The sequence below is a fragment of the Xiphophorus maculatus genome, chromosome 6 (genome assembly GCF_002775205.1).
Source record: "Xiphophorus maculatus strain JP 163 A chromosome 6, X_maculatus-5.0-male, whole genome shotgun sequence".
Taxonomy (NCBI): Eukaryota; Metazoa; Chordata; class Actinopteri; order Cyprinodontiformes; family Poeciliidae; genus Xiphophorus; species Xiphophorus maculatus.
In genome coordinates this window covers 6,874,628-6,889,717 of record NC_036448.1, presented here as the reverse complement: position 1 = coordinate 6,889,717, position 15,090 = coordinate 6,874,628, and the positions used below count along the sequence as shown (strand labels likewise).

The 15,090-nt window shown below is 39.5% G+C and overlaps 1 protein-coding gene across 6 annotated transcripts in view; it reads left to right on the top strand.

The window, feature by feature from the left end:
• The window catches only part of LOC102232724 (catenin delta-2-like), a 174,325-nt gene that overhangs the window by 102,160 nt on the left and 57,075 nt on the right, over positions 1-15,090 (top strand). For 4 of the 6 annotated variants that reach the window (XM_023335130.1, XM_023335132.1, XM_014470829.2 and 1 more), the window contains 6 exons: positions 23-196; positions 1,583-1,728; positions 4,053-4,291; positions 6,146-6,277; positions 10,300-10,543; positions 13,743-13,799. In XM_023335130.1, coding sequence (XP_023190898.1) covers positions 23-196; positions 1,583-1,728; positions 4,053-4,291; positions 6,146-6,277; positions 10,300-10,543; positions 13,743-13,799 — 992 coding nt within the window. The remainder of the gene's footprint in view (positions 1-22; positions 197-1,582; positions 1,729-4,052; positions 4,292-6,145; positions 6,278-10,299; positions 10,544-13,742; positions 13,800-15,090) is intronic. The other 2 variants (XM_023335133.1, XM_023335129.1) reach the window with 1 other exon arrangement.

The following is a 15,090-nucleotide window of genomic DNA, read 5'->3' as shown; positions in this document are numbered from 1 at the left end:
CCCCCCCCTCCCACCTGTCCAGGTGACATGCAGCCGTGCAGCCGCCCAGTTGGTGGCCACGGACTTGCCCTCTCAGTCCCAGAGAGACCCGTTTGCCCAGCAGGTCCTCGGCAGCGCCTTACACATGTCCACCGACGGAGGACCCGCACCTGCCGGACCGTCCATGTATTACTCCTGTGCCACTTTGCCTGCTCAGGTACTCAGTGACGGTTACGTTGTGTATTGAAGGACCATCGAATAATTGTCCCATGCGGTTGAAACGAGGTTCTGGAAACTCTGCAGCTGCCTTTTTGTTGTTGTTGATTTTTTTTTGCAGCGATTGCAGTTCAATGAACGTCTATATATTTGCAACTGAGAGAACAAATCCAACATGGAAATAAATGGGGCAGAACTATCAAGTCAAAGCTGAATTTCATATTTTATTTTTTGGCATTATGCTGCTGACTTTGCTCATTTTTAGCAAACAGTTTTTAATTACAGAGCACTGCAAAAAGAATTCATATACCATGTTTTTTTTTTTTCCTCCATTACAACCTGAAGCTTAATTTTATTAGTGATTTTCTGGTTCTTGGAGCGGTTTTCAGTTTCACTTCAGTTTTTTTACGGATGGATTGGAATGGATTCTGTTAGACGGTCCAGGCTCGTGCTATTATTCATAACATAACTCTGCTTTATGTAAAATGTATTAACATTAAACACAGTAAGGAAATAGAGATTGAGCCCAAATGTCTTTCCTCACCAAATCCTGATATGTAAAATTAAACTTTTTATAATTAGTTGTACAGAGTGACAATAGATGGAACAATAGATGGTTTTATGGTGCAATTACTAAGCCTCATAAGCAATGTTTTTTTTAGCATTTTAATTTTGCATTTTGTAGGCCTTTTAGGCTGTAATGTAACAAAAGCAACAGGATACATCTTAGTGTCATTATTTACCAATATTATCTGATCTCATTTTGAAAGTTCAGACAAAAAAAACGTCACTTTGTTGTTATGATTGTGTAAAATGGAAGTATTTTGATTCGCTGTAGTTGAGTCAAGTCTGCCAGATTGCACATAATATAGAAACTTTGTGGCTGAAGATTTGCAAAAAAAAAACTAGTTTTCTGATCCTGTTTTTGCATGAAAATAGTCAAGTTTCCTGTGCGTTTGAACTGAAATAGATTGGTTTGCTCACATATTGTCATTTTAATTGTGTCCAAAGAACTAATCCTGTGTAGCTAATGAACGATCAGCGCTCGGTCTGGCGCTATGTGTTTTTTATTTTTTTTTTCTACAATTCAACTGGAGGATTCATCATTCCATTTATTTAGCAAAAATTGTTGCTAAATAAAAATGACGAGTCAACCTGGTTTTGCTCACGGTTGCTTTTTGTAAATGTCAAACCCTTCCAACCGTTCAGCTCTTCATGCTCGTTAGAGAGTTCGTCTCGAGCTTTTCGTTTGTTTATTTATGTTCACGGATTGAAAAAAAAAAAAAATCGAAAATGGAAGACCCGGGAAACTTTTTGAAGTTGACTGGCGTTCCCTCTTAATGATGTCCAAATGATTTTATTTAATTTTTCTTTTCCTGGACTGCAGCGTGTCAGCTCCCCTCTGCAGGCGGTGGGATCCCCCACCAAGCTGCAGCGCCTGGGCTCAGCCTCCGCCGACATGCCCAGCTACGCCACGCTGCAGAGAGTGTCTTCACCCAAACAGTCGCCGAGCCGACTTGCAAAATCCTACAGGTCGGTTGAAATTCATTAGAACTACTTCATTTGCGCGGCTTTCCCTGTTGTCGTCGAGGGATTTTTCTTTGGCTACCAACGTTTTCCAGTAGTTTTAGAACGATAACATCTTAAATTTGGTTTACACTGTAAAAAAAATGTCTCTACTTTTACAGTAAAGTACCGACAGCTGTGGTTGCCAGAATTTTACAGTATAAATACGTATTTTACTGTTTTGTTTTTGTTTTTTTTACAGTGTACCTTGATAGCAGCAAGCGGCCCATGTCTTATTCTGTAGCTTAATTTTGTTGAGGAAATAAAACTGACAGAAAATGACACACAGACAGCTTTATCAGTATGCCGCTTTGATTATGTCTTGTGATTTGCTTTTCCAACACTAAAATCTTCCACCACCGACTATGCAAATGAGTTTGCTGTTAAATAACAGGTTTCCACATTCTAAGAAGCTGTTGCGCAAAGCTAATTGTGTGGAAACGCGGCCCAAACAAGAGAGCCGTCAGCCGGACCAATGTGAAGGAGTTTAAAATACACTTCAAAACTGTAATTTCACAGTGTGGCGGATTAAAATGTTAATTTCCGGGTTCTTCTATCATACAGAACCATTAAAGGTGCACATTGCCTCTTTCAGTCATCATCACCAGCCTGTAGAGGCCCTGGAAATATTGACATTTTAAAATAATTTAAACGGTTAAAATAATTAACTGTTTTTATTCACATGTGAAATATACAATATAAAATAAAAAAGTCCTTCTGTACAAACCAAAAATGGTCTGTGCAAAAACCTCCTTCTCTTGCAAATTGCATCCAGTCAAATATTTTCAATACAGTCAAAATGTAATAATTTTAATTTCTTATTCAAGATCCAATACATGGGTTTTACTAGATTGCTAAAAATAGACTCCAGTTAAACAATTAGGATCTTATGACTACATTCTGGTCTTCAATGTGAAGGTTTGACCTGCCAATGCCTACATTATCTGATTCTGATCTATCAGTACAAGTACAAAACGAAAATGTATTTTTTAGACCAGGGGGGTCCAAACTTTTTGCCACGTAGCCAAAAGTTACAGACTAAAAAGTAGTGGCGGGCCAAAACAACAACGTAAAATCAAGGAATATATTTATCGTACATCCAAAACTTGAAAGGGATTTTTATGACGGTGCATTTGGGTGTTTGTAGATAGAAAAAAAGGAGTAAATATTTGCTAAAAACTCAGAAATGTTGTGATTAATCTCATGCGTTTTCTAGAAAACCTGGAATTTTTAAAGAAAATTTTCGACTTTTGAAATATAGAAACCTCCAAGTGTTTTGTAGAAAATTTCAGATGTGAATCTAAAAATTTGATTTTTTTTCTAGAACATTCATGAGATTACTAAAAAAAAAAAAAAGTGAGTTTTTTTAGGCAGAAATTTGTTTTTCCTGAAATGGCCCTAATATGCTTCAGCAGATTTAGCATTTTTGCTGTATTGAAATGAAATGAAGGCATCAGGTTTTGAGTTTCTTTTGGGCTCATTTGAATACATTTATTTTCAGTAATAAGAACAGGACCTGGGTCACTTTCTTTCAAAATTTTTGCTATAATTAGCGACATTTAATGAAGAATAAAAGCTGATTTGGGTGCAGCAGAGTTGGCATCTCACTAAAGGTTTCTGGATAAACCTGGTTTTACCTTTTATTAAAACTTGGTTATAAAGAGACTAATACTTAGTGTTGTACTTTACTTTTTCCTCTACAAGAAAATTATGTTTGTGACCATTTTTACCCTGATTACAAATTAAAAGTCTCCATCTGCATCGACGGGCCAAATTTGTATCATATTTGAACTACAATTGGGGGACGCACAAAATCAGTCTAGGGGCCCAAATGGCTCCTGGACCGCACCTTGAACACTCCTGTTTTCAGAAATTTTGATAGAATTACATCTTTGTGCTTCCTCTACACATAAAACATCTCAATGAAACTGAAGATAGCTAAGGTAGGTACAATACCTAACTTCTTCCCTTAGCTTCCTTTAGCAACTGCTTCCACAATGAAGTGTGTTGCTAACTCAACCTGCTCGCGGTTAGTTTGGTGTGTCCTCTGATTTTAAAAATCTTCTGTCTATGCCTGGCCAATTTAGCTGAAAATTATCCGATTTTGGTCCAATGTAAACACATTTCCCCAGGCTCCATCTCTACTGAATGCCATCTTTTTGAGTAAACGATGAGGAAGAAGAACTCCACGAAGGAGACCGTCACTAGACGGAATGTTTTTGTTCAGACCTGCTGTTATGAAATGCCGAAACACAAAAGCGATAAAACACCTGCTCCTCCCTTCCCTGCAGCACTTCATCGCCCATCAATATGGCGGCCGGTTCCTCCTCCCCGCTCCCCATGGCCACCTCCCCCGGTGGGAACCACACCTCATTGCCCATCCACCAGCTCAGCTCGGCCGTGGGAAGCTACGCCACCCTGTCGCCCACCAAGCGCATGCTGCATCACATCGGAGCGGACAGCTACAAGATCTCCCACGAGCTTTATGCCAACGCAACCCTGCAAAGGCCTGGGAGCCTGGCAGGTCGAGGTCAAGGCAATTTCATTACTACTTTTCGAACGTGCGTGTTTGTCACGTCCCGTGAAACGTTCGCAGCTCGTTGTTTCATTAGTTGTTTTTTTTTGTTTGTTTTGTTTGTTTTTGTGGCTTCCGTGTTCCTCGTCTGCTGTAAACTCCGTTTCTGTTTCGTTGCGATTCCTTTTCATCAACGATCTCGTCAGATTCGTGGGTTCTCTTAAGGGCTTTCTTTAATTTTTGTGGATGCTAGTTAATGTGACATGAGCCCGATATCCGTTCATGTGTGATTAATGTTCAGCAGCTTGGGGACAAAGTTATGACAGAAAACACATGCCACCTAATGTCTGACATAACCGGCTTCATGTTTTATTCAGAGTCCATTAGATATTTTTTTAAAAAAAGAGGTGGATGAGATATGTTGCCTATACTGCAGATAATTGTGTTGTATGTTTTTTTTTTTTTTCCAAAAACCATTTCAGGGTTTCATCTTTGTCAGCTTTTCAAAATCCGTACCGTAGCAGTCTCACCTCTGGCAACGATGTGTAAAAATCCTTAAAATAATTTTTTATTTTTTTTTTGCAGTACCACAACCTAACAGTGATAAAAATCCCGCTTGTTTAAAGCATGGCTACTAGTACATTCAGTCGCACTCTTTGACGTTTCCCAATGTTGGAGCAGATGGAGACATGTTTGGCCATTCTTCTTCTCACAATCTCTCTAGATCATCCTGGATCATTGCTTATAATTTCTTCTCTTCAGCTTACCCCAGCTTTTTGTTATTTTTGCCAGATTTCGGTCTGGAAACTCAGATGACCATGGAAGAAGTTTGAGTTTGTGTCTGGAGTACCCTGTCTGTGTTGACTTCCTCTTATTTCTTTGCGTCGTTGCGTTCCTAAAAAGCTCCGTAATTACACAATTCATAGATTTTGTGGTAGAGGTCACCACATTTTCAGCGTAAACGTGTTATAGCGCTACGCACTCTAACAAGGTTGCAAGGCGTTTTATAAAAGAAACCGGCAGATTGCAGCATCACAGATCCTCCACTCGGCTGAAAAATTTAACATCAAACCCAACTGGGAGGTTTTCTGCCAAAGCTCAGATAAGTTCAGCAAACACCACAAATTCACGTCTCAGACGATAAAGCGGAAAATAGTTTTTTTGTTTTTTTTGACACCACTCCCAACAACTAATGGTTGTTATGGCGACATGGTGATGTCAAGATGTTTCTTGTTGCTGTGGCTCTCAAAAGAGTGAGCTTTGGATATTATTTTTTTTACTCTGCTCATTGTGGAGGAAGGGAGGATACATACAGGTTCTCACAGGTTCTCCCTAGTGGCCAGGGCTGAAATTGCAGCCAAATAAGTCATGACAATGAAACCCCAAGGTAACTGAGAGTGATGGGTTCTAGAACATCCTAGAGACTAATCAATTAAAAAGTATGAATAAAAGTGTATAAAATAAATACTGGCATTTTTTTTTAAAATTACCTATATTTATTTTAAAAGGGTTCTTTGGGATTATCAACAAGGCTTTGGTTGAAAAGGTTATTTTCTAAAATGGAAAATGGATTTTTGTCCACTCTGAATAAATGTATCTTAATTAAAGTCTGGATTTTTCCATAATTTCTAGTGTGACTTTGCAAGTTTAAATAAAGACACATTTATTTTGAATTTTTTTTTTTACACATCTTCACAAAGATTGTCAAAAAAATATGAAATCAAACAAAGATTCTTTTACATCATCCATCTTCTTCGTCGGCATGTCTAACAAGGCTTTTAACACAAAGCTATTTGGTGACAATCATCAACAATATTTTCACACAGCAGAGACGTGTTTGTCTAAAGTCAATCATGTCGTGTCCTCCAGGCTCCAGGGGTTCGTACAGCAGCCAGCACAGTCACCTGGGCTCCGAACTGCGGCCCCTTCAGTCCCCCGAGCACCACATTGATCCCATCTACGAGGACAGAGTCTACACCAAGCCCAACCTTAGAGGACAAGGTGAGCGGACATATATTGACAGAGGTTGTGTGTTTAGGGCATACAGGGGGATGTCTACAAGTACTGAGGTCTATTAAGCAAAATCCCACAAGAAAGGAGAGGGGGGTGCAGACAGGAGGTTTGACAGATGAAGGCTAAGCAGAGAGTCAACACATCGAACAGGAGACAGAGCCAGAGGTGAAACAGAGCTGCACTGAAACGATACACAGGGACGGCATTAGAACTGTTTTGCAACTATCCAGAAGCAAAATTCAGAGTGTAAAAATGGCGCTGGTGTTTTGATCGGCTGCAGTGAGAAATAAACAGAGTGCCCAAAAATGTTGTACTCAAGTAAGAGTAGCACTAGTTCAACAAATTTTTGCTCAAGAAGAAGTAGAAAGTAGCCATCCAAGAAATTACTCAAGTAAGAGTAAAAAGAATAACTAATCAAATTATCGACCATTTGATATTTAAAAGTTACATCATTAGACGGACCAAAACTATAAAGTTAAGTGGAAATTTAAAATGGCAATAGTTTATATAGGTAACAAAAAATAACAAAATCAGACAAAATAATATTTCCAAATCAATTTATTCAATATAAAAGTTATGAAACTTTAACAAAACCTGCAGGCATGTGTGTCTGTTGAATTTTTGGTCAAAGCATGTTTGTTTTTCCATTCAGTGGGTAGAGAATCCAGAAATCTTACTACTAGCAATACTTTATTATAAACTTACTCAAGTAAAAGTAAAAAGTACAGCGTAGTGAAAATACTCCTAGAAGGAATGTTTTTTAAAAAAAAAAAGTTACTCAAGAAAATGTGAGTGAATAAATCTAACTAGTTACTACCCACTATGGAGGTAAAGTCAATTCCAATCTTGTGCACTTGATATCGTAGCATAAATAATGTTTCCCCAAAAGTTGGCCTGCCGTCTTTTATTTATTTTTGGTCAAAAGCTCTGTGGCATACGCAATGCAACTCAGTCACTATTAAACAATATTGCACTTTACACATGTGCTTCACAATTGTATCTATACGGTGCTCTTTATTTGCTATGCAGGCACTCTGTCTGCACCAGTGAAAATTCATCCACAGCATGCCGATCAGTGCCAGGAGAGAGCAACCGATTTCTTTGAATAATTCAACTTATGTCACCACTATGTGGCACTCAGACGTATGTAAAACATTAAACCATGCTTGGCTAGGCTATCATTAAATCTGGTTTGGGAAATGGCAAAAGTCATTTAAAGTCCATTTCATATCCTTCACAAAAAAAGTTCGTTTTATTTGAACAGTTAAGGATTTTTTTTGTGATTGTTTCCTTGCGGAAAACAATAATTTACATAAGCTTCCTGTCTTAAAAAGGTTAAAGTAATTTTCATTATAATTTTACAGGTGAGATGGTCAAAGAGGAGGACGTTTTGGCTGGGAAATTGCTTATTGATTTTCATATTGATTCATATTTCAGAGACTAGATTACCGATTTAGACAAACATATGAGACTTAGATGTGTTAAATAAATGGCTTTCTATCAAAATGCCCCCTGTCCCTTCCTTTACTGTGTTTTTTCTGGCCTCCTTTCTTCAAAAGCTAACATGAACGGAGGTAAATTGTCAGGATAAACAAATAAAAAAAAAAAAGTTCTGTTGAATATTTGCAGATTTGCCAAATGGTTAGAAACACCACTACGCCTCCTTGCAAAGACCCGTTATGTGTTTTCACATGTAGTCACTTTCCAGTCACATATTTGAATTAATTTTATGAGAATTTTATATGACAAACAAACAGAAAGTAGTGCATTAAAATTATTAACTGTAATGAAAATTACACCTTCATTTTCTTGGCTTGTAAGTTGTTCCATAGATTCAAGTGAAAATGGTATTTGACTTGTAGATTATTTAACTAAACTCCAATTTATTTTCAATATAAAAGAAAAGCTGAGGTGTTTTTAAAGGCAACATTAAGCAGAGATTACTGTTGGGGTTTATTGAGAGACCTAAATTAAACAGATCTGAACCGGCTCCCATCCTAAATGACATACATCCAGCCCCGTTTTGTCAATAACTTACCAGTCATTAGTTGCAACTTTACAGAATATTCAGAAAAGCTCCCTTAGGTAAAATAAAAAGGGCGCATGAAGCAAAATCCAAGGAGTTTGCTGTCGAACTTGCATGGTAATAAGGCCAGGAAGACAACAGGAAGGAGCGCTAAACACCTGCGGAGTGTTCCTATCCACTGAACCAATTACATTCTGAAATCAGCCCGTAAAAGACGCCGCCACACGATACCTTGAATAAGGCGCCGGATCAAACAAACACAGCATGAAAAGAGCAGAAACAGGCACAGCTTGATTCCCGTCAAGCAGCAGTTTAATGATGTTATGTTCCAGCCTGGGTTAATATACATAGGAGATCCTCTCCTTTCTATCTGATGACGGAAGTGCTTTTAACCAGACCAGGTAGGCAAATCCAATCGGGGTCTCGGTGGCAATTTGTCTTCCAGTCACAGTCTGTTAACTGATTAGTCTCAAAGATGAAAATTAATCTCAATTAATCCCTTGGGCGTTAGCTTGGGCGCCTCGCAATCAACATAAATCAACCGTGCGCTGAAACGTTGTTGGAGCGGCGCCATGGATCCTGGTCGCCTGGTTGGGTGAACGTCACAGCCAGTGGAAATACCGCGCAGGAAGAGAATAAAATGAGCACGCTCCAGTTCATTCAGAACCCAATTTCCATCATATAGAGTCAGCATATTCAACCGATGCACTAATATGGACTTAAAGGATTTTGATGCTGATAGCACCAGGAGAATTAAGTAGGAAACCAAGGAGTTTTGAAATAACAAAAAGGTGATCTCCGATTCCGCACTTATATTCAGATCGATGAGGTGGTTCGGGTTATAAAGGAGTTGGAAACGAGCAGGTCGCACACCATCAGGCTCTGCAGGGGGTCCTGTAGTTGTCTGTCCACGTATACGAAAGATGACCCAACTTGACTCCCACAGAGATGCCCAAAGCGTCGATTACATTACCCAGGTCCGTCCTGGACTGTTTTACGATCCGTTTTTGTCTGAGCTACAGTTTGAAAAAGACCTTTTTTTCCATCATCAGTCCCACATCTTTGCAATAAAGTGAGATTAGCCAGGGAACAGGAATTTATAAAGGCTTGCTTCCCATGGTAAACTGAGTGCATTCAGCAGAATTGAACCCTAACAAAAGAAAACAAATAGCATCCTGACATGTCAGAAGCTTTGTGAGAATCTGAATGCTAAATTTCACAGGAGGGTCCTCGATGTATTTCCCAAAACTCATATAAATGTTATTGATTGTTAGGGAGAATGGAAGCACATTTGGTTTGTGTGATCCAGCTAGCGTTAGCCTAGCAACACAGTAGAAATTAAGAAAAGTATACAACTTCAGTGAAAGTTTATGGGAAAATAAGAAACTAGTTTTATGTATATATCAATGTGACGTATAAATGATGTTAATGTCGTATTTTGTTAATTACTTGTATAAAGTCTGGAAATTTTAAGTGGTAGTTTGCAAAAAAGAACAGTTCAAAAGTCCACTAAGAGACGGGAATCGGTTTGAGAATATATTCATACTCCTTTAACTTCTCCACATTCATACAACCATAAGCTAATACAGTGTGTCCGACGTAGAAGAAAAATCCACTGTAATTGTCACGTTTTTCACGTTTTTATGCTTGTCTCTACACTAACAAGGCGTACACTTTTCAAATAAATACTGTCATTTGATGTCCCACTTGTCCAGCTGAAGTTGTCTGTATTTGTCTCATGACGTGTGCTTTTGTTTTACTTTTCCCTCCGGTGTCGTTGCTTTCTACTGCTCCTGCTTCCCGTGCGTGGATCCTGGGGTTTGGCGGGGGGGCTCGTGTTTGCCTGTGCTTTGCTTCTCCTTCCCCCTTTCCCTGCTGACTGAAACCCCCTCCCCGCCTACCTTCAACCCCCCAGTGGTGAACCAGCTGTACCAAGAGGTCCTCAACTATCTGTTTCATCCTTACGCTCCTCTTCCCACTCTAGCCCCATCCTCCCCCGGTGTTGACCCAATCCCCTTGCAGCGAACGGGAAGCCAGAGCGCCGCCGGCACCTTCCAGAGAGCCAGCTTCGCCACGGGAGGCGGGGCGGCCGACTACGCCAATCCGTACCGCACTCTGCAGTTCTGTCCCTCCACCGAGTCCCCTTACAGCAAGTCGGGCCCGGCCCTTCCCCCTGAACCTGCTCTGGGCAGGTCTCCATCGGTGGACAGCATCCAAAAGGACCCAAGGTGAGGAAAAAAGAAAAAAAGACATTAATGCTCTGACTTGTTGATGAAGCCCTTTGCTCTGCTTCCTTTCCACTTTCACAAAACTCACTGAGGGCCAGATTCACCAAAGAATTTTTTTTGTTTGTTTTTGTTTTTGTTTCGAGCATTGAGGAGAAATATTGATACCGACAGCATCTAGAAGTGAACAACAAATGGGTGCCAAAGACAAGTGCTGCTACAAAAGTCTGCGGCAGCAGACAATTGACTGTCGGGGTTTGACGGTTTTTTTGTAGACAAAAGGTTGGCTGAATCTGGGCTTTAGTATGAGGCGCACGTCATGCCACATCTTTCACCGTCCCCTCCGGTTTGACCGGTGTTAAAGCTCGCTCACTCAGCTGTTTGAATGCCTGCGCAGCACCTCTAGAGCCGGTTTTAAACCTCACCATCACAGTCAGGTGTGACATTCCTCTCTGTCGGCATCGATCGGCTACATTCGGTGCGTCCAGGAGAAACGCTTGAGGTGGAAAAACCTGCAGGAAATTTGCTTCTAGAGAAGCAGAGCTCTGCGTGAGGGCGCAGTGGAGGCGTGCTGAGATAAAAAAATAAAAATAAAGAAAAGGACCAGCAAGAGAGATGCGCATAAAAGACAGAAAGCTTAATAGCTGTTTTAAAGGCTGTTTATTCCCTCTTTAGCACTACTCAGGCACTAAAACTAGAATCTGAATATGTCTTAGATTTTTTTTTTCCTTCTCTTTACTAGCTGATGTAAACAATAGAAACAGTCTGAATCGAGCTCAAGTCTCTCACTTTGGCATTTCAGCTCACGATTTGCGCCATCAGAGTGTCATGCTGTTCTAGAAACAGTTAAAAAAATAAATTATGTGTACTTTTACTTCTCAAAACTGTTCCTGCAGTTTTCATTGCTCTTTTCTTCACCCATCGTCCAAGTGGTTATTTCTCTGTGCACATTGCACCCGCCGTGTCTGTTTGCTCACTCTTTTGCTCCGGCATCATTGTTTTGTGCCCTCAACACATCTGCCCTGCTTCATTGAATAAGCAGACTTGCCAACCCATAGCATTTTTGCTTAATGTGCACGACATGCACGCTCAGGATCAGCGCTAACCATGCCTAGCTCCTCCATTAACGTGAGGCTCCTCCCCCCGCCCCCAAGACTACACTCATAATCAATCAATCAATCAATCAATCAATCAAATTTTATTTGTATAGCACATTTCAGCAGCAAGGCATTTCAAAGTGCTTTACATCATTACAAACACAGAAACACAATGCAACATAGAATCAATAATCAAAACACGACATTAAGTAAAGTTCCATCAATACATTTATAATTGATTACGTTTCAAATACAATTCTAGACAGGTGGGTTTTTAGTCTACATTTAAAGGAAGTCAGTGTTTCAGCTGTTTTACAGTTTTCTGGAAGTTTGTTCCAAATTTGTGGTGCATAGATGCTGAAAGCATAAAATAAACAAGTGATCTGTGGTAACGTTAACTTGATCAATAATACATCTGTGTCTCTCTGTTAACAAATCCCATTACTTCACATTACTTCATTTTAATTCAGTTCAGCTTAGCCCGTCTATGTAGCACCAGCGCACAACAAAATGCGCTTTCAAGGCAACTCCTGAAAATAAATGGGTTAGGGTTAGAATTTTTTAAATAAATGGGTGCAGTTCTTGCCTATATATATAGTTTATTCAAAATTTTGCCAGATTCTTGTGATTTCAATGCAAGATATCTAGATCCGATCCTGGGTTTTGGGCCTTTATTCGCTATATGACTAGACCCAACTCCTAGTCTCTGTTGCTTTAACTTTTTGTGATATAGTAATAGTGTTTTTTTAAAAATGCAGCATACATGCGTACAGTTGTGTTTCCCTAATGGGTATGTTTTGTTGCTAATCTTGGGTTCCTTAACAAAGAAGTTCATAGTATAACAGAGCTTGTATTGGCTGCTGCAGCCTCATTACGCCGTGACGACTCTTTTCACTGTGCACAGAAAGCGACTGAGACATTAGAAATTGAATTTTGTGATTTTTGTGATCTGTAAGTTTTGTCCAACTACGTTGAACTTTGTTGCAAAACCAAATTAACAGAAGAGTCATATCGAAACAGAGGGCGTACGCTAACGTCACCTAGCGCTACAGTAAACTGCTCTGTGTGAAAATATTGTCTGTAACCCTTGGGTTTTTGTAAGACTGCAGCTTCGTTGTGTCGAATCAGATACAACCTTAAATGAATTGTAGGGCAATGTGTGTTTAGGTGAACTGTAGAGTTTCTTGTGTTGATCTAGCAAATTGGGATTAAAATATTCTTAAACAGAATATTCCTACTTTTTCAAATTCAGATTCATATTTAAACCCAGTTACAAACAGTGTCATTTTATGTAATGACATACTATCGATCACAAGAGCCCAAGACTTCATAAGATCTAAGATTTCATAAAACTTAAACTGCCACGTTAAACTCTCATCTAAATCCTCAAATTTTCCCACATTGAGTCATTCAACCGTCTAGAAAACAGCAGCTGGAGCTTTTGCTTATCATTTGGAGACATTATCATTTCCCTTTTTTTGTGGGATTTACTGACAAAAAGAAGAGTATGGAATAATCAGAAATATCAGGTTTGCAAGCCTAACCAAGATGTCAGCTTAGGTCTTTAGTGCTTACATCGTTACCACTCGTGATCTCTCAACGTTTGGGCCAGGAAAATACATTCTCGTAAAACCTTACCCTCAAACACTCAAGAGAATTACTTTATTGGACGTAAACATGCCTATGATAAGGACATTGCTGAAGTAGCCATCCAACAGTTCTTAAAAGGAAGTTCTTAATTATACTCTAAGTGATAATAAAATTAATAAAACCTCAAGTAGACATACATCTCTACAGAAGTTAACCCTATAGGTATAGGAAAAATGAAAACAAGCTATTTTTTATCTCCAACACCGACCCTCTCTTTACCTGTCATGCTCACCATCTTCCCTCCACTCACCCAGCATGCATGCCCTCCACCCGGACCTCCTCCACCCATTGCCTGATAACTAAATGTTGAGAGAGAAAGATGAGTCTTGCGATTGCGTCTTGGTATCTATTTACTAATCATCATCATTTTTTTTGACAATTACATGAACATCTTCTTGCAAGACACCGAACGTCTACAACTCTCTTGTTTCTCTCTGCCTGTCCCCCCTCGATAGGTACGACCCCGAATTCCTTGTGTGGAATCAAAATCAAGCCGAGCAAAGAATGACAAAGTAATCCAACTATTTATTCTTACGTAATGTACATTTTTGTCTATCTGACCTTTTGTCTCATCCACCGAATCTCTCCATCATCTCTACATGGCACTAATATCTGATGCAAATGTTAACGGTAGCATGGCAACATTTCACATTTGTTACTGTCACCCATTTAGTGGCTCATTGAACTGGGATCGCTCATTATGTCAGAATTAACTGGATTTGAAATTAGGTTTAAAAAAAACTCAAGTAAAAAGGCTGCGCTGTCAGTTTGCGCAGCCTACTGACAGCTGTGCAGACTGTCAGTAGCTGTCAGTTTGCGCACCTATGTTTTAGTTTGTTTTTTTGTTTGTTTTGTTTTGTTTTGGGCGACTCAGCAATCCTTATTCTCTCCTTTGGCTTCTCGCCTACCCGTTCATCATGCCATCCATTTATCTACTGGTTGGTTTCGTCACTCATTGTGTCTTCATCGTCTGTTCAGGTGACTTGTGTTGGCTGTGCTCATTTGACTGGCTAGTTCCAATTTCAGCTCCTGACTTTGATTTTTATTATTATTTTCATCTTTACCAAAGAGCAATCGTTGGTGAAACACTGAACTTGTCCTTAAATAGACTTTACATCTAAACAACAGTAGTGATATAAACATCAGATCAGGTAACACTTTTCTAACTATTAGCGTTGCAGCGCTAATAGTGTGACTGTAGAATTAGTAAACTTTGATTTTAGCCCTTTACACTCATTTGCTGTTACACAATTTATTGAACTCAGAAAAGTGTTAAAACAAGACAAAGCACCCTTGCTGCTCCCTATGGACTTAATGGTGAAAGTAAAAGCCAGTTGCAGCTAACTGAATGCAATTTCTTAAATGGTTATTGGCACGTGTGATCACACCCATAAAACAAGCAGCTCTGCAGTATTTCCTTCCAGGTGAAAATAGGTGCTGTCTACAGTGGGATATTTCATACTCTACTTTAGCAAGCAATGGTTGAAAATAATGTTCTATTTATTACTCATAGTCACTCGTAAGTACATGTGGTTATCACTTTGGGTTATTTTAGTCTGATTAGGGATCAGAATTTTTCAAATGAAAAGTCAATTCTCTATAAGTGGAGACCCTCAGCCACAACGGAGAGTCAGGAAATTTGGGTGCAAACATCTCAAATTAACCCTGAAGCACGGCGAGGAAAGCATGAGGCTTTGAGACTCTTTTAAAACTGTAAGACACGCGTATCACTGGGTCGGCCACGAACTACAAAGTATAACCAGAGGTTTGTAGGCTCAAATAATTCCTGGAAGCTTTGCCTTT